The sequence below is a fragment of the Triturus cristatus genome, chromosome 3_1 (assembly GCF_964204655.1).
Source record: "Triturus cristatus chromosome 3_1, aTriCri1.1, whole genome shotgun sequence".
Classification (NCBI taxonomy): domain Eukaryota; kingdom Metazoa; phylum Chordata; class Amphibia; order Caudata; family Salamandridae; genus Triturus; species Triturus cristatus.
In genome coordinates, this window is record NC_140583.1 from 1060172089 (window position 1) to 1060192448 (window position 20360).

The window sequence follows — 20360 nt, forward strand, 5'->3', positions numbered from 1 at the left end:
TGGAAAGCTGGTCCTCGCAGTCCCGCCCTCCCTAAAGCCGGTAGTTCAATGAGGCGTGAAGGCAGCAAAGATGGGTCGGCCAGAGTATCTGGACACACAGCGTCCTCCCAGCAGCGTTTCAGGGCACACAAGAGTTTCTCACACCACGGGTTTTTATCGCCGAGCAGCACCCGCGAAGCGGGGGCCGTGAGTCGCTGCGATTAACAAGGGGGAGGGCCAGGGAAGAGGACCCAGCTGCGCCGATGTTGCTCCAGGCGCTGGAAAGCTGGTCCTCGCAGTCCCGCCCTCCCTAAAGCCGGTAGTTCAATGAGGCGTGAAGGCAGCAAAGATGGGTCGGCCAGAGTATCTGGACACACAGCGTCCTCCCAGCAGCGTTTCAGGGCACACAAGAGTTTCTCACACCACTGGCAGCCTGCATGCAGTTTGTATGAGGGTCCCTTAGGGTGCATAATACATGCTGCAGCCCTCAGAGACCCTCTTTAATATCCATGACCTAGGTACCTGGGGTACAAGTTACTAGTGACTTACAGGGGTGCTAAAGTGTGTGCCAATTTTAATACAAAAAGACCAATTTACCTTGTTTTTAGAGAAAGAGCACTGACACTGTGGCCTGGTTAACAGGGACCCAGTGTATATCATTCGAAAAACATCAGTACCAGTGGAAATAAAGTGGGTGTGACCATGACAAAAAGAGGCCCTTTCCTGCAGGGGACATGTGGTTGAGTGGGCAGGGAATATGCTAGAACATGGGGGAGATGTACTCCAATGTTGAGGAGATATGGTGTTGTGCGGAGGAATGTGCTCTAGTATGGATTGGATGTACTGTAGGGTAGCAGATACGTTTTAGTGCCAGTTCTTGTTGTCTAAAGTCAGGAGACGTGCTCAAGTGTGGAGAATATGTGCACTACATTACATACCATTACAGAATACGTGTTCTGTAATGGTGGAGATGTGTTCGAGTAGGACAGGTGTGGTGCAACCCTAAGGGATGAGTCAGCCATTCCACTATCTGAAGTCAATATATGAGATTATGACTGTCTCTATGTTAAAAAGTATGTTTGTGAAATTGCTGTCTTTTCTAACCGTATTTTCTACCTTCCAGGAGGCCTCAAAGCTGAGCTTCCTCCAAGGTAGGTCCTCCTTTCAGGTCCACAGAGTCCCCACCCTTTTCAACCACCCCCTCTTTCTCGCTCATACTTTCTCACCCAGGCACTTCTCACTTCAGAGGGGCCTGCTGCTATGAGTTTGGTGAATAACCAAGATGGAGATGCCAAGCCAGGGTTCCTAGAGGTTCATACTCACAATGAAGATTCCCGGCCTTGTTCCTTTATGTTAATATTCTCAATAGAGAGTCTAGGTCTTCTTTCCTAATGGTGCATATTCAATCTGGTATACTATCCATAGGTGGCTTTTCACTATGGCATTCATTGGCTTTGGTTTCTGTGTGTATTCTCACTATCCTATTTTATATGCAAGTTTTTACGTATGATGTTTTACAATGGCTGATTCCTATAGGTATAAAATCACTTTGCAGGATCAGTCCTGGTTCCTATATGTGTTAATTGTGTATTTCAACTATGAATATTCCAGTCCTGGGTTCCTATATGTTAATATTCACCATGGAAATTCTAGGCTTTCCATCCTATAGATGCATTTCATCTTGAGGGAGTATCAGGCTAACTCTCACGTTACATACATTTCAGACAACACCACTGTGAAGTGCACATTTTCAGGTTGTGAAATGCTTTACATCTCAACATGTGTCTCTGTGGTCCTGAGACCCTCAACCTCTTGTTTTGGCAGTGATTCCAACAACTTGAAACTCACCAACGTTCGCCTTCCACGAGACAACATGTCCTTGCCGTCCAACCTCAAACTGAACAACCTAAGCCAGGGAGCTAAAGGTAACCTCAGGCCACGGGGCAGCGGGGGCATCAGAAGACAAGGCGTAAGGGAAGAGTGGGAAGGGTTATGAACTGTAGTATTGCCATCTCACTGATGTCATCAGTCCTGGGATTTTGTTTTATGACCCAATGCGTTCTGGTAGTCATAGGCTTTATTTTCCTCCATTTCACCAATTGAAATATGGCACTTGATGGCTATGATTTGTAAAAGGAAAGTCCAGGACTGGAAACTGCAAAATGAAGCGAGGTGGTGACCCTAATAGAGAGCAGTGGCTCACCCCCCAGCTAAATTTGGTGATTTCTTTACAAATGTACTAAGTAAGGCTAAACAAGACTTCTTGACCAAGCAGCGACTGCTGAATGGCCTGTGTTGCACACCTGTTGCCGTATAACAAAATAATTCACACTCTCCTTATTAGCGCCGAGCACACCTTTTAAATGGTGCGCTCCGTGCTAACAAGGAGAATGTGCCGTGTTATGTTGAATGCTCTGCCCCAGGGCAGCCACGAACTCACGCTGTCCAGGGGGCAGCGTATTCAAGTGATTCTGTGTTACACTGTGCAGGCGGCAACCCACCTGCACTTTCAAAGGGGATTAGAGATCGCCTTCCAGGTGGGTGCAGTTGGTGACTGCACCAGCCTGCAAGAGGATGTCAGGGGGATCCATAAGACACCCTATTCCCCTTCGAGAGAGCTGCTATCAGGGGTCGCACTGACAGTGTGCCACCTTTTAGGTGGTGCAATTTCAGTGCACCTCCTGACAGCTTCTTTGCCTCTGCGCCCGTATCTATAATATGGCATGGGCACAGAGGCAAAGGGATTTCCTAATTTGCGTGGGGCTATGCCCTCATGCAAATGAGGGAACACCCTCTGGTGATAGCGCTGGCATTACATGTGCCCCAGTGCTATCTGTATTACAGAAAGCTCTGCACAAACACTGGCTGCCCTTTCTGTAATACCCAAGAGCATCTGGGGCGTGCAAAGTGGGCGCACATGCCCATTGCACCCCCAGGGCACTTTCTATAATACGGCCCCAGGTGGAGAGACTTTGGACGGTACAGTTGTTAGGAAGCTGGGGAATGGAGACATGTTGCAGGGAACGCGTATCAGCAATTGTTGGGTGGGGGCAGTAGAAATGTGTTTGTGTCGTTGGTGGATGTCAAGCAGTGGTAGGCAGGAACTGAGAGAAGGGGTCAATGATGTAAAGTAGATCGGCTCTTTTGACAGAGAGAGTGGAAATATTTAAAAGAAAATGTGTTCGCTGTTCAGTGTGGCTAGGCACTGGTGCATAAGAAGTGGAGATGTTGGAGGAAAAGGATATTAGTGGGTGGTTCTGTCTAGAAACATTTTGAAGGTTAGAAGAGCTCTGCCACCGCGTTGAGTGGAGATGTCTGAGGCATCAGTTGTCAGCGGGGAGTTGCTCAGTGCTCTTACACAGATTCCAATGCTTTCTTTGCAGGGATGCCTGGGGACGCCCTGATTGAGATGAACCTCAATGAGGAGGACATTTCAGAGCAGGATAGTTCGGAGGTCTACGATTATGCCCCCCGAGGTACGGTGTCTAGGGCAGCTGTGCTTACTTGCTTTCTTGGGCTCTGCAGAGCTCCACCTTTACCATATTATGTGTCTCTCTTTCCAGGCTTTGGTCGCTTTCCCACGGTGGGCTACATCTACAAGGTGTCCAGCATGAGCAGCGATGAGATCTGGCTGTAGTGTCTCTTCTGCCATTCATGGATCTGCATGCCATTGTGTCTCCTCCTCCCTCACATCTCCAAGAGGTGTGGTCCTCAACTACATGCCTGCTACTGCCGGCTGCACACCGCTGCACAGTCCACCAGATATGTTCCCTGACAAGTCTGTATTTGCTGGCTTCACCCAGCTGCTGACCACGTTTGAGCCTCCAGACTTTAGCATGTTCTTTAAGAAGCCTCAGATCCCCATCTCAACATGACCTCCAGCAGCTGGCCATGCCTCAACTTGCAGATGTCAGCGCATTCTGAGCAAGACCTCAGGTGTCGGAGGATTCTGCGACAACTGAACAGACTTCAGCTTGTTCCGTGAGGCCTCTCATTCCCCTCACAGGTAATTCCTGAGTATGTGGCAGCCCCTTGGCTTCCAGATGTCTTCCTTTTGCCAGTGTCAAGGAATTCCTCTTGAGTCGACCATACCTGGACCTCCTGATCTCAGCAAGTCCCCTCTGCATTCACTGATGTCCACCCTAAGGTATTGCCTGTAAGCTGACTTTGTCATGACTCCAGGAGTCTTATCACGATATCTTTCTGTCTTCTCCCACAAGTTGACCATATGACACCTACAGACTTCAGTATAGTACTGAGGCTTCAGACGTAAGCTCCAAGACTCATGTAGCATCTGATGAGGCCTGGTTATCCTGACTGACCCTGCTCCCTTGTGGTCCTCAGATACTGTTACTCAGTTGTTGTATTCTGCTCCTCTGCAGTAGGTTGGTTAGGCCTCATAACACTGTTATAGTCACAGGTATGCAAGTGAAGAGCAGCACTGGAAACCTTCGGACCAGCGCCTGGGTCTGTGTGGGATGATGTGGTTTCTTTTAGAAGGTTGGTGGTTGGTAGTCTTCTAATGATGTGGAGCAGGAATGATGGTTCCTGTGTGTCTCCATGTCTGTATATATGACTCCCTTTGTCTCACATAGTTGATATGAGCGTTGCTGCCTTCCTGTACACATGTCCATCTCTCTGTTGCACTGTATGTGTCAGTGTATCACTGTCCAAGTGTGTGTGTGTCAATACATCCACTTCCAAATGTGCATTTTGTTGACTACCTTTCCCAGCGTTTAGTTCAGTCCTTCCCTGTTTAGTGTGTTTACTTATGTCTCCCTAGCCACATTTGTGAGTGAGTCAGTGTCTCCCTGTCCCTGTGTGTCGCACTTGCCATCTCACCGCCAGTATCTTCTGCGTAGCATACCTGCCCATTAAATCACAGTTGCGTTTGTGCATGCACAGACACACACACTTGATAGCAAGAAGAACATGGAGGCCTGTTCTGTATGTTAGTAAAGTTTAGACTGCTGCAATCACTGCTGTGTGTGCATTGCATGTGTGAGGAGAGCTTGCACTGCTGTAGCCACTTCTATGCCCATGTTGAGTGTGGAGGGAACACATCTGATGCTACTGACAATGATGTAAATGTACTGTGTGAGGCCTGGTTGCCATGCTGCAGTCAGTGTTGCACCTTTGTTACATGTGCAAGGAAAGCTTCCGGTTATGTCGTCACTGCTGTACTTGTGCTGCATAAAGAAGATTTGAACAGCTGCTGTTTGAACTGTGCCCAAAATGTGTGAGAGGAAGGTGTACTGCTTGTGAACCTGCTGTAACTGTTGTATGTGTGTGAGTGAGCGTTGTATCGCTACAATCCATGCTCTGTTTGTATATGTTCATGTGTGAGAGTAATACGTTTGCATTTTTGTTACCCGTGCTGTACTGAAGGTAAGGGGGTGGATGTGTTTGTAATAGAAGGTTCCATCGTTGCATGTGCGCTAGCAAGGGGCAGAGTGTGTGTGCATAACAGACTTCTCTGTTTGCCGGTGTCTCGTCTGCAGGTGCCTCTCTGTGGGTCTGTGCCGCAGGCACATGCTGAGTTAGGTAAGAGGCAAGAATGAACTAGGAGGTGGTAAGAATCACCCTTTAGGCAGAACACCTGCCCTACACCCACAAACACATATCACATAGCCGACAACACCACGCTCAGACTACCTCTAACCGCAGGGCATGCAACCATCCGAAGACACGTGCAAGCACCCAGTAAGGTCATTTGGCCAAACTTCTTCGTCATCAACCTCTTCATCACAAGTAAGACACAGCTCCCCAACCTAACGACAACACGTGAAGCAAATCAGACTCTGGTGGCCATGGGAACTTAGCGACAGGGTTGAAGGGCATCTCCAGAGAGCCTACGGCATACAAGGCCATACTTATGGCAGACTGTACCGTATGCAAAGGCCTGTGACATGTCATGATATGAACAGCCTTGTTTCCTGCATTGCTTGTGCCTTTGAACCCCTGGGGCTGTAAGGTGTGTGGGGTGGAGGGCATGTCTAATTTTAGGCCTAAAACACTAAAAAGCCTTCTAAATTTCTTTACATTTCAGAAAAGTATACAGTGCTTTAAGATTCGTGTAATACATTTTAGCAACTTATAATTTCTGAGCCTCTGCAATACAAGTCATGTGTTGATTGATATGTAAAAACTCTAAAATTATCAATGTTGGTGCTATGGGATCCGCCAGGGCAAAATGAACTATGCACTTTGACACCTGTCACCTTTGCAATAGCGAAAGTTCGTCAGATTGGCCCAGGGAGGTGGGCAGGATCACCATGCATGAGGAAACCCCCCAGCCCGTGGGCCATACGAGGTGCCACTCACGGGGCCTTCTGTGTAATAACCAGCACCAAGGGCAGGAAGCTTGCCTCTAAAAAATGTCTTCCATTTGTGGGTGGGGAGGGGGTGGTCTGGGTGGGCTTAAGGGAGAGGACTATTCTGTCTATGATATGATGAATAAAAACATTAAATCAAGAGTATTCTGTCTATATGTGCACCGCTGGGTCTCCTCAGCAGTTCTTCCCCACAAGGTAATCCACCATTTATTACCTCTGGAGCAAGAGAGTGCAATCAATGATAGTCAACACTGCTGTTTGTGAAATGCTGCTTTAATGTGCGAGGCCTGAGCTTGCAAACATCGCTAGCTCTCTGCTGTAGACAAAAAACTGCTGTAGTTATGTTCCTTTAGTGTAAACGTCCTCCGCACCTGTGCTTTTCCAGACCTTTCCCTTGTATTGTATTGTATTGTATTGTAATTGCATTTACATACGGCTTACTACCTTTGACGAGGCGTCAACGCGCTTTTTCAGTGAGTGGGACGCTACTCCGGAAACCATAAAGGATTAGTGGTGAATTAGTATAGGGAAATATGAAAGTGATTTGAGTGGTGGATATGTTAGTCAGTTGTTTGGATTGAGAAGGGTAGTGGAGGGATAGAAGAGGAAAGGCTTTAGACCTTTTTTTGTTTTGGAGCTTATAGCAGTAGGAGGAGGCTTGGGATGAGTAAAAGGGAGGTGGAGGGGAAGAGTCAGAGGGAAGGGTTTAGAAAGGCTTGTTTTGGGTGATCGTAATAGTAAAAGAGGTATGAGATGATGCAAGGAGGGGTCGAGTAGGGAAGAGTCTAGAAAGGGTTATTTTGAGGATCATAGTAGTGGTATGGGGTTTGGGATGAATGAGAGAGTGGAGGTAGAGGATATATAGATAGAGGTATAGGGTGAGAAATAGGGTAGTGCATTGGACAGAGTAGTAGAAAGAGGTTTGAGATGAGTCAGAGAGTTGAGGTAGAGTATATATTGAGAGTGGTATAGGGTGAGAAATAGGGCAGTGCATTGGATATTTTGAATTAGAAGAAAAGTTATAAATATATAGATACATAAGTACATTGGAAGGTATATAGATGCTTAAAGGAAGGTAGTACATGTAGATTAAATATGCTTTAAATAAACTCTGGATTTCAAGTGTTGTACTTTAAAAAAAAATTTTTTTAAAGAGAAATTGTCATTTAATAGTGAAGCCATTGTACATAAATAGTTATGATAAAAGATTTACGTATTTATGCAGTCACTTATATACATGTTAAAACATAGAAGAATGTAACTATCAGTAATATGTACATTTGTTAAACAGAACTAATGAATATCTATTTTTTTTAAAACAAATATTTAACACGTTTAGGTTATGTTATTAAGATTTATACAGCACACAAATACCAACGGTGTCTTGGCACTAACAGTCCAGGAAGCAGGCAGGTGAACTATTCATTAAATAGCCAAGTTTTTAGGGCCTTACAGAAGGATGGAAGAGATGGAAGATTTCTGATGGAGAAGGGGTGGGCGTTCCAGAGTTTCGGAGCTCCCACAGTAAAGCTTCTACTGCCCCAGTTAGCCTTACAGAATCTTTGAGAGAGCATCAATTTTGCCCCTTTGGACCTAAGACATCTGTTTGGGACGTACCAGTTTAATGACCACCTCAAAAACTGAGAGCTGATGTCGTGGAATGCCTTATATGTGACACATAAGGCCTTAAACTTGATGTGACCCTTGACTAGAAGCCAATGCAGCCTCCTAAGATGTTTACCTATTGATTGAAACTTAGGGATCCCCAGCAGAAGCCTAGCCGCTGAATTCTGGATCAACTGCAATCTATGAGTCTGCTTCACGGGCATTCCGAGATAGAGCCCATTGCAGTAGTCCAATTTAGCCATGACTAGGGAGGTAATCACTGTTTTTCTGCTGTCTATTGGGATTAGAGGTAGAATTTTCTTGATCCTCTTGAGTAAAAAGAAGCTATCTGATGATACTGCCTTGACTTGTGTTTCAAAATTTAGTCTGTGGTCTATAAGCACTCCTACATTTTTTGCTTTAGTGACCGGGGTGGGTGCTGCTCCCAATTTATCCGGCCACCAGATCTGTGACCAGTTAGGAGAAAAATTCCCTAATGAATCTCCTCTGTCTTTCCTGAATTAAGCTTGAGGCAGTGCAAACTCATCTATGCATTGACTGCCAACATATAATCTCTAAATCTATTTACTTGTGAGATGATGCTTCTGCAGATAGACAGAATGATTTGCGTGTCGTCCGCGTAGGATGTTAACGCCATCCCGAAGGATCTGATTAATGTGGCCAATTCCGATACTTAAACATTGAAGAGTGTAGGACTCATTGAGGAGCCCTGAGGGACTCCACATGGGAGAATGAAAGACGGGGAAACATAATTACCCAGTGCCACGGATTGTATCCTGCTGGTTAAGAAAGAAGAGATCAAAGCTAAAGCGTTGTCCGTAATGCCCGGCACATTTAAACAAGTAATAGTTAATGGTCGACCGTGTCGAACGCTGCTGACAGGCCGAGCAGGATAAGAGCCACAACACCACCTGCATCCAAGACCACCCTGATTTCGTTGGTGGCTTTTATCAAAGTGGTCTCGGTGCTATGCTCAGCCCTGAAACTGAATTGGGATTCATCCAGGAAGTTATTTTCCTGTAGATACTGTGCAAGTTGTTTATTCATAACTTTCTCCACCAATTTGTCAGGAAGTGGAAGACGTGAAATGGGCCTGTAATTATTGGTGTCAGTTTCATCAAGATTTGATTTTTTTTAAAGAGGCAAAATCGAAGCCCTCTTCCATATAGAGGGAAAACACCCTGTTCAAACATAGAGTTAAAGATTGAAGTTAGGCTAGGGCCGAGAATCTCAGGAACTTGTTTGAAAATCATCAGGGGAGAGGATCAGAAGGAGAGCTAAATTTAGCCTGAATAATATGGGTGGTGACCCCGTCCACCGTTACAGCTCTAAATTTTTTGAAGATTGGAGCATTAGGAGGTGGTGTGACGCTAGGTCTCCAGTCTCAGACCTTGCCCCATTGTCAAAGGTGGTGTATATTTGTTCCACTTTGCTTTGAAAATGTTGGGCTAGTGAATGACAAAAGTCCTGAGAGTGATTATTCGCTGTTTTACCTGGTAAGATAGATAGACTAGTTACCACTCTGAACAGCTCTTTGGTTTATACAAAGCAATACACATTTATAAATACATATCAATAGTACAAATAAATGCTTATATACAGAGGGATATGCTGTATATTTCTGTTTGCATATGGTGGTATGTGGGGAAGAGACAATTCTTGAGTAGTTTTCTAAAGATAAGGTGGTTATCCGTGGATCTTATCTTGGGGGTAAAGAGTTCCATAGAGAAGGATGTGCCACCTATGTTTTTTTTCTTGTACATTGGGATTTTGAGGCGGATGCCACTCTAGAGTGGAGACTCCTTTGTTGAATGCGCTTGGTGATTTTATTCCTGTTGAAGAGTGGCCCCGTTCCATGTATCGCTTTGTGGATGATACAATGCAGCTTGAATGTGGATCTTCTGGCAACCGGTAAAAAATGCAGAGCTTTCAAGGCAGGGGATATGTGGTCTTGCAGTTTTATATGTAAGAGTAGTCTGGCAGCCGAGTTCTGATGCTGTGTAGTCTTTTCATGGTTGTTAAAGGTGATCCAGGTTAGAGGCTATAGGCATAATCGAGTTTGAACAGAACAAGGGTGGTTGTAGCCTGGACATTGTGTGGAAATCCCAAATGGGGGAAGATTTGTTCCAGAGTTTTTATAGTAAGAAAGCTTGATCTTGCTAGTTTGTCCACTTGGGCATTCGCTGATAGCATGGAGTCCATGGTCATTCCAAGGTTTCTTCCTTTCTTCGATACTTTAGGCGGTGTTCCCAGATCATCGTCCAGGTGGCGAGTGGGTCATAATGTTTCCAGTCGCCACACGTGAGTTTTTCTGTTCTGAAAGCATTCAGTTTGAGATGGCTCCACGTCATCCATTGATCCACGGCTCTGAGACAATTGAAAATTGGCGAGTTTCCAATGTCTTTGGGACATTCCATTTGAAGGAGTATTTGCGTGTCATCTGCATACTTATAGCACATGAGGTGAAATTGATTGATCAGTGCCAGTAAGGACTTCATGTAGATGTTTAAAAGCATGGGCGAAATGATAGAGCTTTGAGGGACCCCTGCTTTTGTGAAGTACGGTTCAGACAAGAAAGGGGGGGTATGGGTGACATTAGTTCTGTTGCTAAGGTAGGATGTGAGGCAGTCTAGAGCAGTCCCCTCTTTGCTAGCTTCGAAGAGTCTTTGTATCAGAGTGTCGTGGCGAACTGTGTCAAAGGCAGCTGAGAGGGCCAAGAGAAGTAGCGCAGCTACCCCGTTGCGGTCAACTGTGTTCTTCAGGTCATCCTAGATGGCAAGGAAGGCAGAATCTGTGCCTCTTTCTGCATGGAATTTTGTTTAGAAGTCTGAAAGTATGGTATTCGCTTCAATAAATTGTGACATCTGGGCGAATACTGCTCTTTCTATCAGTTTGCCTAGGAAAGGTCCATTTCTAATGGGTCTGTAGTTGTCAAGGTTCTGCGGGACCAAGTTTGTTTTCTTCATTAATGAGCGTATGTATGACGTTTTGAGTTCTTCTGGAAATATTCCGGTAGTTAAGGAATTGTTGATGATTCTTCTTACTGGAGTGGCAGCAGACATTGTTTGGAGTATTGTCTTGAAGGTTTGCGGTAGACACAAGTCAGAAGGGGTGCTGACAGACCTGCTTGCTTTGACCAGGTCCATAAGTTCATTGTGTGAAATGTGTTGGAAGGAACAGAGAGGATGGGTTAAAGTATTCTTGGATGATAGATGCCAATAGACTCAAGTTTTTTGAGTGGGAGACTCAAGATTTTTTAAGCCAAAAATGGCTTTATTATGTCCCATGCCTTAAATTACCTGTGCTTCAATAGAAGTGAATGGGGGAAATACATCCTCACAATTATCTTTTTTAAATCTCCCACTTTGCTTTTCTAAAATGTTGGAACGTGTGCTTTTCTTCTCTCGCCTCCGTCGTTCCCTGCTGGCCAGAAGTATAGCCGACTCCCCTGCAGCCCAGCAGTGCGGGTGAGGAGGGGGTCCCAGGCTTCTTATACATGAAATGTCTGGCTCTCAGCTTGTCAGCTGGGTATGTATATGTGCCTTTATAAGGCACCTACAGTATGCAGCAGGCGCTGAACGGACCCCGCGCTGACTCGGGACTGAAGAGAAACACAATGCCTTATTTTTTTCTTTTTCAGTTACAGCCTGCAAGGCCCATTTACCAGAGTTTGTGGTGCCCTCTCTGAAAAGTACAAAATGAAATGCAAGATACGCAGCTCTCCTCAGACAGACAATTACTCTGACTGAAACATTTTAAGCTAATTATGTAACTAACACAGCTTTTTTAGACTCCCAGCAATTGTGACTGAATGCAGTATTTTATACTGTCTCTACTAATTGAACATGTTCCTCACTACATGGTTACTATACATGTGAGACCTTTAAAGACCACAGACCATTGTGTACATAAGCACTACAAAACAAGCATTGGCAAAGCCAATACGTTTCGCCTATGCGAGCGCTATTGGCTTTGTCAATGTGTTTTTACGCATTTTCCACAACAGCACGAGTTCCTGTGCAGCATGGCTTAAAGTAAATACTAATAATGTGATAAAACACACTAGCAAATCTACGAACTTGCCCAAAATTTGACATGGATGACTGTCATTTTGAAATAATGATGCCCATTTCTAAATCAACAGTTTAAAAGTCTATAGAAGGCAAAGTCTCTCATGATAAAGAAGACATTGCCACCGATTACTTATTTTAGGCAGTCCCCACACAAAAAAAACCAAAGTGAAGGAGATTTGCCACTAAGAGCTACAAAGTCAAATTAAGTGCTCTATTAAGAATACTGTCTGGCCCAGGCTTTAGCCAGGCCAAATCGCATTCATATCTTGCAGCACTATCTGCAATATAGTATGACATGTTCCAGTTCTGAGCCTCAGACAACAACACCTTCCACAGGCCCACTCGCCACATTTATTTAGACTTCAACTCAATTTGGGGCATGACCAACTTACTACACACACATTACCCCTGAGGATCTGTTCGTGTGGGCCTTGTGGCCTTTAAACAGGTGCGCTTACAGAGACTTTCTAAAGCTTCTTTGGGACTGTCGATGGCACAGTTCAAAAGGAAATTAGTTTCAAAACATAGGTCACTGAAGATAGAAAGTCCTACTCGCCAAAGAGCGGTATTCATAGTGAGAAACCAATAACAACTTGCAGTCTAAATTCCTAAAGTTCATGAATGCAAGTCTATGGAAGCATTTAAACACCATGAAACCTTGTCCTTAGCAAGTGGTTCCACATCACCAACACCAGTCCGGGACTTTTATTTACTAAATAAGTGCATTATGGGATTTGTAGTTTTGGTCTAGTTAAACTGTTCCAATTGAATGTGTCTAACTTAAAACACTGATTTATTAAAGGAAATTTCAGGACTCGAAAAATAAGCCAGGGTGGCAGAGTCATATGGTAACCTTGAACACTGCACCACTATTATTCACGGAATACATCTCTCCTGAAAGAATAATAAAAATAAATAAACAAGTAAAGCAACCACACAACAATCAAAATGGTCTAGCTACTGGACATGGAAGTTCCATACACGTGCAAGATAATTTCAATGATTGTACTGGTCATTTTCGCTCTACAGGTGCGAAAAGTCAATTTGCAATAGAAAATAGCAACATATGTAACGCAAACCAAAGGAGGGCACTCGTGAGGACATGTAGGAATAACCAGAAACCTAATTAAAAAATAGACTTTTGGTTACAAACTAGCGAAATAAGAATGTGTATATATTATTATTCAGTAAGATAATACACATTTAAGAGTTTGCACCGGCCCAAGCTACGATGACCATTACAATGACTTTAAAGCGGAATGCTAGAGACTTGAGCAGAAAGAAGTTCATTCAACCATAATCGGTTCTGCCTGTGTCTGGGTGCAACCTGCTTCTCACAATACATGGTCTTCCTTCAGGCTCTGGTGAGAAAAACCATTTAGGAAATACAAGATAACATAAAGTGGACCCATTCATACATGAAACAAATATGCAATCAACCAAGTAGATATCAAAAATATATATATGTTTTATTAGTGTAACAAAGTTTTTTTTGGTAGAAATATTTCTTCCTAATAAATAAGAAACCACGAGTATTCTAAAAGTTCATGTTATACGCTAGTCTATTGCTGCTTTTGTCGTACGCAGACATGCTCATTCATTCCTTTTGCACTATAGCTGTTTATCCACTATTAGTTTAAATCCTTCCTAGATAAACAGTAAAGAGCATATATAACATGTTGTTTTCAAATTACACATAGACAATAGTTAGAAAATAATAACAACTCAGTATGCGAAAACATTGACATAGTTAAAAACTGTCATGGCTGAAGAGATTCGTGTCTACGCGCGTTTCGGCGTTATGCCTTCATCAGGTAGCCATGTAGTGAAGTAAACCTTCCTTGAACTATAGAGGTCTTCTAATGTTTGATTATTGTAAATATGGTATCAATGGCACAGTAGATACCTATGTGCGTAAATTAGGATATGATGATAATGCCGCGTTAGGAGAATGGCCGCACTGGTGGATGTCAGACAAGATAGAATACGGAGCGATATGTCCCTCGAGTGCTCGTATTCGCATATCACTCTTTATAGTTCACACCGTATTTTTTTAGGGCGATTTTGAAATGCCCGAAAGTGTTAAAGAAATGCTGCGTGGTCACTGTTTGAAGTAGAAGTGTGTAGAAATCACATCTTCTGATATAGTGTACAGCCGGGAGTTCACCTCCACCGTGGATTCAGCTATTGCAGGTGCCTCCGTTTCGAACTATATCATGCAGAATAAATCTCTATCTTTGCGAACTGTGGCATTGCCTCCAATCGTCTTGAGCTGTCGGCTAAGGTCCCGCAGCTCTCTGTTGTTGCCTGGTGTCCAGGTCCAGCGTAACGCTATATTGTGCAGGTTAAATCTCTATCTTTACGAACCACGGCGTTGCCTCAAATCGTCTTGGGCTGTCGGCTAAGGTCCTGCAGCTCTCGCCCGTTGCCTGGCGTCTAAATGGTTTTTCTCACCTGAAAGGTATTCCCTGATTTAGAAATTTTAGTTAGGGGTACCCCTTTTTATCTACAAAAAACTTGCTTCAGGCTCTGCCCAGCCCGATTTTACATATTCCAAAGCAATGTATAGTGCATAGTACTTACCAGAAGGCTAAACCCCGCACCAACCATAGATAGACTCTTCAGAGCAGGGAAAGAATACGGAAAGGTTTTTCTGCTTCAGGTAGTGAGAAACGGAACGAACGTGAATGCCCCGCTCCTTTCTGGAGAGAACTTACGGGGATATACTCAAGAACATGTGATAATTATCGCAAAATTAGTTTAACGCAACTTTGCACATCGCCAGCTATTGCAGGAAAATAACACCGTGTTAACGTTGTATTCTCAACCCGGTGGCACCATGTGATAGACTCCCAATAACCTGCCAAATAACCACGTTAAAATCAACCCGACGCCGGAAAAATTTGAAACATGCCCCACAGACGGCCATCCAGGAACCTCGGGGTCGGGGTAGGCCAAGGAGAAGAGGAAGAAGAGGTTCAGCCCGCAGGAAAACAAGATCATCGTTACGGAGGTGATAGAAGACTACCAACAACTGTTTGTCACCTCCAAAGTGTCATTTGCAACAAAGACGCAAATATGGCAGACCATCGCGGACCATGTGAATGCAGTTGCAGCGTTGAGGAGGACAATGGAAGAGGTCAAGAGGCGCTGGAATGATGTGAAGGGCAAAACCAAGAAGAAACTCAATACCAACATGAAAGCAGAAACACAGATTGGAGGAGGGGGTCCAGCAGCACATCAGGAGCTGGATGACATGGAGAAAATGGTGGCCACAGTCATCAGTCGGGATACGGTGCCAGGAGTTAGAGATCCGGACACTGCTCAACATGACCTGACACAATATCAACAGGGTGAGTACTGACCAGGGACTGGGGGGACAGGCGGAGATGGGCACAATGGCACACAAGCACAAGTGAGTAGGCCACACTGCACGTCCACAATGACTCTGGACCATGTCCCTGGTCCCTTGGCACATTGCAGCACACATTCAAACAGCAAGTAGGACCCCGTCCACTATGGGCACAAAGGGGCCCCTCTCCACACAGCACCGATCTCACAACCAACCCATGCACATGTTATTAAAACCAGCAAAGCTGCGTGTCTGTGAGCCACACTGACAATGCAAGTGACACTGCAGGACGAATAGCATGTCTGCAGTCCAATTACCATGACATGGTGCACATCACGACACTGAGGTGGCTGAGTGTGGAACACATCCGGAAAGGAGCAGGTCACACTCTGACGCATCCACATGCACAAATAAACCCCTGACGTCAACAGCACATCTGCGGCTAAACCATGCCCAAGAGTCCAAAATACGAACAAGAGCCAAAATTTGCCAAGTCTGAAACATCTCAGGACTTTAGAAGCACAGAAGTCAAAGGCACACTGCCTCACAGGGATAAGGGGCAGCAAAATCACAGCTGCAGGGGTGAGTCTCCCACAATGCAGCACACACACATAGCATTAACAGCACATCAACATTGATGACAATGTGGTACAAAGTGCAACACTTTCACTACAGAGCAGAGGACACAACTGGTTCCGCTTGTGCGTAGAAACTGGCCAATCACATCAACCTCACATCCGTGATGTAGTTCAAATGTCCACTGTCCCGCATCAAATAGTCAGCCCCTCCCAAACAGTCATAATGTACATTCCCATGCAGTCTGTATGTAAACTTGAACAATGAGTCAACATACATGTTAACACAATGTTAAAATGCATCTCCCCTTCACATTGCAGAGGGACAATCAACACCTCCTGCAGACCAGACCAGACAACTCATCAGTGATGATGAAGAGGCCCTCCACACCTTCGACACCGACGCCCTACAACAGCTCATGGACATCTTAGGCAACCCACCTCCAGGAGCAGGGCAGCCTAGCTGCATCGAGGAGACCCCACACCCTGCACAGACCACACAGCAGGAAGCACCTACCACCACAGCTAGCTCCCAACACCTCACGAAACACACATCGCATTCCAAGGCCAGGTGTTAGAATCCCAGAAGGAGGTGGCTGAACATGTGCGGGTGGGGTTCGACCTCATGGCAGCCGAACTAGATTACATACGTGGGTGTCTAATTCCCATCAGGGACCACTTACACTCCCCAACGGACACCCACACTGCGACAGAGACACACGCATTTGCGCATTTCCAGTACTGAACCACGCCCAGAGGCCCGGGATAATGAGTCACACCCCTACTCTGGCCTGGCGTACGCCGGGCCAGCCCACTCCGCTCACGCTTACAGGGGGGGACGTAACAAGCTACATTTCCGCGATCTTCACCACTGCATGGGGTAACATGGTTGTGTCCACTACACTCCAAACTCCAGAAGTATATGTCGACATGGACATGTCTGTGGTCTGCATACTGCAGTCTGGCCAGCACATCCACACCACACTTGGCATTGTGTACATTCTCATTCATGGGTCACTTACCTCCTTCGCACATGCCTGGTGCCCACCTCTCCCAACATTCTGCTATTGTGTGGCTGAGGTGCCATGCTGTTGTTTGCTCGTGTATATGGCTAGCCCAGGTTACCACAGTGAACCACAGTGAGTTGTGCTGTTGTGTCTGGTAGGTGGGCATGTTGTTTGGCATGTTGTATGTGAGTTTGTAACGTGTGCATTCCCAGAGTTGTGAGTTACATGATTGTGGAGTTGAGGTGTGTGGTGTGTTCATTTGGTACTTACCAACGAGCAATGCATTCCCATAGGTGCCAGCCTCAAATCGCTGGTTGATGATGGACTGTCGGAAGATGAAGGAATCATGCACACTGCCTGGGTAGTTGGCGACGACATTGGTGAAGAGTCCCAGGTGGTCCACTATTGCCTGCACATTGATGGAATGCGTGTGCTTCCTGTTGCAATAATTGTGTGCAGTGGCGGCAGGGGGCACGAGGAGTACACATGTGCAGTTGTTTGCCCCCAACATGTGCAGGAAGCCAGCTATGGCGTAGAAGCCTTGCTTGGTCTCCAGCTGTTCCTGCGCAGTGTGTGGGAAGTAAAGGTGCTGGGGTACCAAGCTGGTGATGGCATCCAAGACAGGTGTGTGGAACTTGGATAGGGCTGGCTGTGAGACTCCTCCAACTCTCTGCGGAGGGATGTTGGTTGTCCGCTGTGTTGGTAACATCAGCCTGTGGGCAATGATGGCCAGGATGCGGATGATGGTTGTCCTTTTGAGCCTGTAGTGGGCAATGACATCCTCTGGTGTTAAGTCTGTGAGGCTGGTGCGTTTTCTGAAGGTCCGCCATCTTTGTCTGCGCTGCCTCTGTGGTAGTCTGGGGGGGGGGGGGGGAGTCCGGGGAGGGGTGGCGGGCCTGGGTGTGGATGAGGTGGGTGTTGTGGCCCTATTGGGGTTCTGAGCTGCATGATGAGTAGCTCCATGGCATCTGTTGTTCTTCAGGTGTGGCTCTGGGCTGGACTCTCATGGTGCAGGTTATCGTCCGACTTAACACCAGGTCAGAGCAGGTGTTAAATCCCTGCTGCTAACGCGCCTTATCGCCTGTTTTGGGATCTTATCGCCAATTTGGCTGGTTGTTGAGAATATTGCGAAGTGGTGTTATCATGGCTTTTTGCATAGGAATGCCTACTCTGCATCTCATTAGCGTTAGTTGTCAGTGTCACCCGTGGCGATGTTTTTTGTGGCTGCTAGCGCAGGAAAACTGGCGATATCGGCTGTTAGCACCAGCTTGTGGATAGGGCGATAAATCAATTGCCACTTTGGCTGCGATAAAGTGCCGCTAACTCAACGATGAGTCCTTGAGAATATGCCCCTTAGTGTGCACATAGCTGTTGTAAGCACTAAAGCGCGTATGACCAATTTAAGGACCAACATGCTAGAGGAAGATAAAGACATAAGCAGTGAGTTGGGCGAGTAGGGCATGACTGGCAATCCAGGATCTGCTGTACTAACGCTGATCATCTTAATGGCTTTTAATCCTGAAATCTTGAAAATTGAAAAAAACAGTTCCTTAAAATGCTATAACTACTCTATCCTTGCAGTAAAGTCGATGCACGCTTATAGTGTTTACTTATTGTAAGAGTGCAAAATGGTGCTTTTTACTCCTGATTTTCTCATGGTGGGAATGGGCAAGAAAAAAAAGTGGGAGAGGTTGGGAGCGATGGGGACAAGAAAGAAGGAAACTGGAGGGGGTGTGAGGGATGTGGGCCAACAAAGAAGGAAGCGGTAGGATGTGTAAGGAATGATGCGGAAGAGGGTGGGAGTGACGGGGCAGGCAACAATGGATTGGGAAGGGTTGTTATGGAGCAAGCAACAAAGATGAGAGAGGGGATAGGTGGATGTGAAGGAATTGAGAGGGTCTGCAAACACATCCACTCCTCTGGAGGGCTAGACTAAAAGTAAAAAATAAAAGTACCTCTGCAAGCTGGTGGCCAATGGAAGGACACTGTACTTGGTCCATGCTCTTGTGGCGGACCAAAAGACAGGAAGGTAAAGTGGAAGGAGGAGGGCAGTCCAGCACAAAGCAAGGAAATAAGAGCGACGTGAATGTTAGCCTGTGATAAGTAAGGGGCAGGCTCTAAGCCTATTTTAAAGCTTTTTTGTGTACAAGAGCTTTTGCAAAGACACCACATGCGTGCTGTCTAGGTGAATCCTGAAAACAGATGACCGAGGGAACAGGACCAGGGGCAAAACAGGCCTAGAGAAGCCCAGTGTGCCCTCCAAAATCCTTTCTGTGAATAACTTTAATAAGGAAAAGCAGAACTATTTGTACTGTTCAGTTTTACATTCCCTCAGTTAGCCAATAGAGTAACTTGGTCTAATTCCGATGGTTTTCATAAAAAGGCAAGTGTCTGATTTTTTGACATTTGACACAGGGGAAAGCTCATAATTTATTACCACTACAACCAACCGTTTGGTTTGGTGTTTTGTAGTTGTGTGAATAGCTCATGTTTTGGGAAATATTGTAAAGGATTTTCTTTCCAGCCCTTACGTCCTAGATTCTTAGGTTGCGGTACTATTTGATGTATATTAGGCAGGTGAATACATTTTCCTGAAGACAAACCACGGAGTGACTTCATACAGGATGTAGATCTGTGTTTTGAGATGGATAGCTCGTGACTGAAGTTCAGGCTTAGGACGTTTCACTGCTGTGATACTTATGCTTATGTTACATAGTTTTTGTAAAGCACAGCTTTATTCCTTGGACTCTTGGTGCCGTTGCTGGATGTAGACTTCCATTAGCAGATTGTACTATAAGGCTGCATATGGGAAGGTCATTGCTTTAAAAAATGATGAGCTAACCTTTCGGGTTTGCTCTTTCTTGAAGGCGGCGGCACGTACTCGTAACTCTATGTGCCCCTGCTGAATCTTTTGTATTTTACCTTGATATTTTAACTTTTAAGATATATGTCATTTGAACGGATTCTGCACTTTCTATCTTGTATACTGTACTACTGGAGGACTCATTTTAATTTCAACTGGTTTCTTTTTAACTGTCCTTTTGTTGCTGATATTTTTCGGTGAATATGCTGCTGTTTGTCTGCACTTTTATGGATATGTATTTGTATCCGAATAAAGTTTATATTGATTGATTGATTGATTGGCAGATTGTGAGTGTTTCCAATGGAGGGGCATTGCATGAGTCCTGAGTGTTAAAACCTTCGTCCTTGCGGGTATAACTGAAATTGGTTGGATTGTGGGTGGTGGGCAGCCCCAAATAAGGGTCCTCCAAATTTTGTGTGTGCGATTGTGTATATGTGAGAATGTGTGCGTGAAGGTGTGTGTCACTGCATGTGAGAGATATCTGTGAGTATGAGGTTTGCGTGTGAGCTCTGTGAAAAAAGGAAAAGAAAAAACAATTAAAAATACAGGA

The 20360-nt window shown here is 45.3% G+C and overlaps 1 protein-coding gene across 1 annotated transcript in view; it reads left to right on the plus strand.

Annotated features, from left to right (window-relative positions):
* Positions 1–6455, plus strand: part of TMEM25 (transmembrane protein 25) — a 53474-nt gene extending 47019 nt beyond the window's left edge. Inside the window, exons 6-9 of the mRNA XM_085645842.1 lie at positions 1103–1130; positions 1804–1904; positions 3363–3455; positions 3543–6455. Coding sequence (XP_085501968.1) covers positions 1103–1130; positions 1804–1904; positions 3363–3455; positions 3543–3616 — 296 coding nt within the window. The 3' untranslated portion in view covers positions 3617–6455. The remainder of the gene's footprint in view (positions 1–1102; positions 1131–1803; positions 1905–3362; positions 3456–3542) is intronic.
* The last annotated feature ends 13905 nt before the right edge of the window (positions 6456–20360 follow it).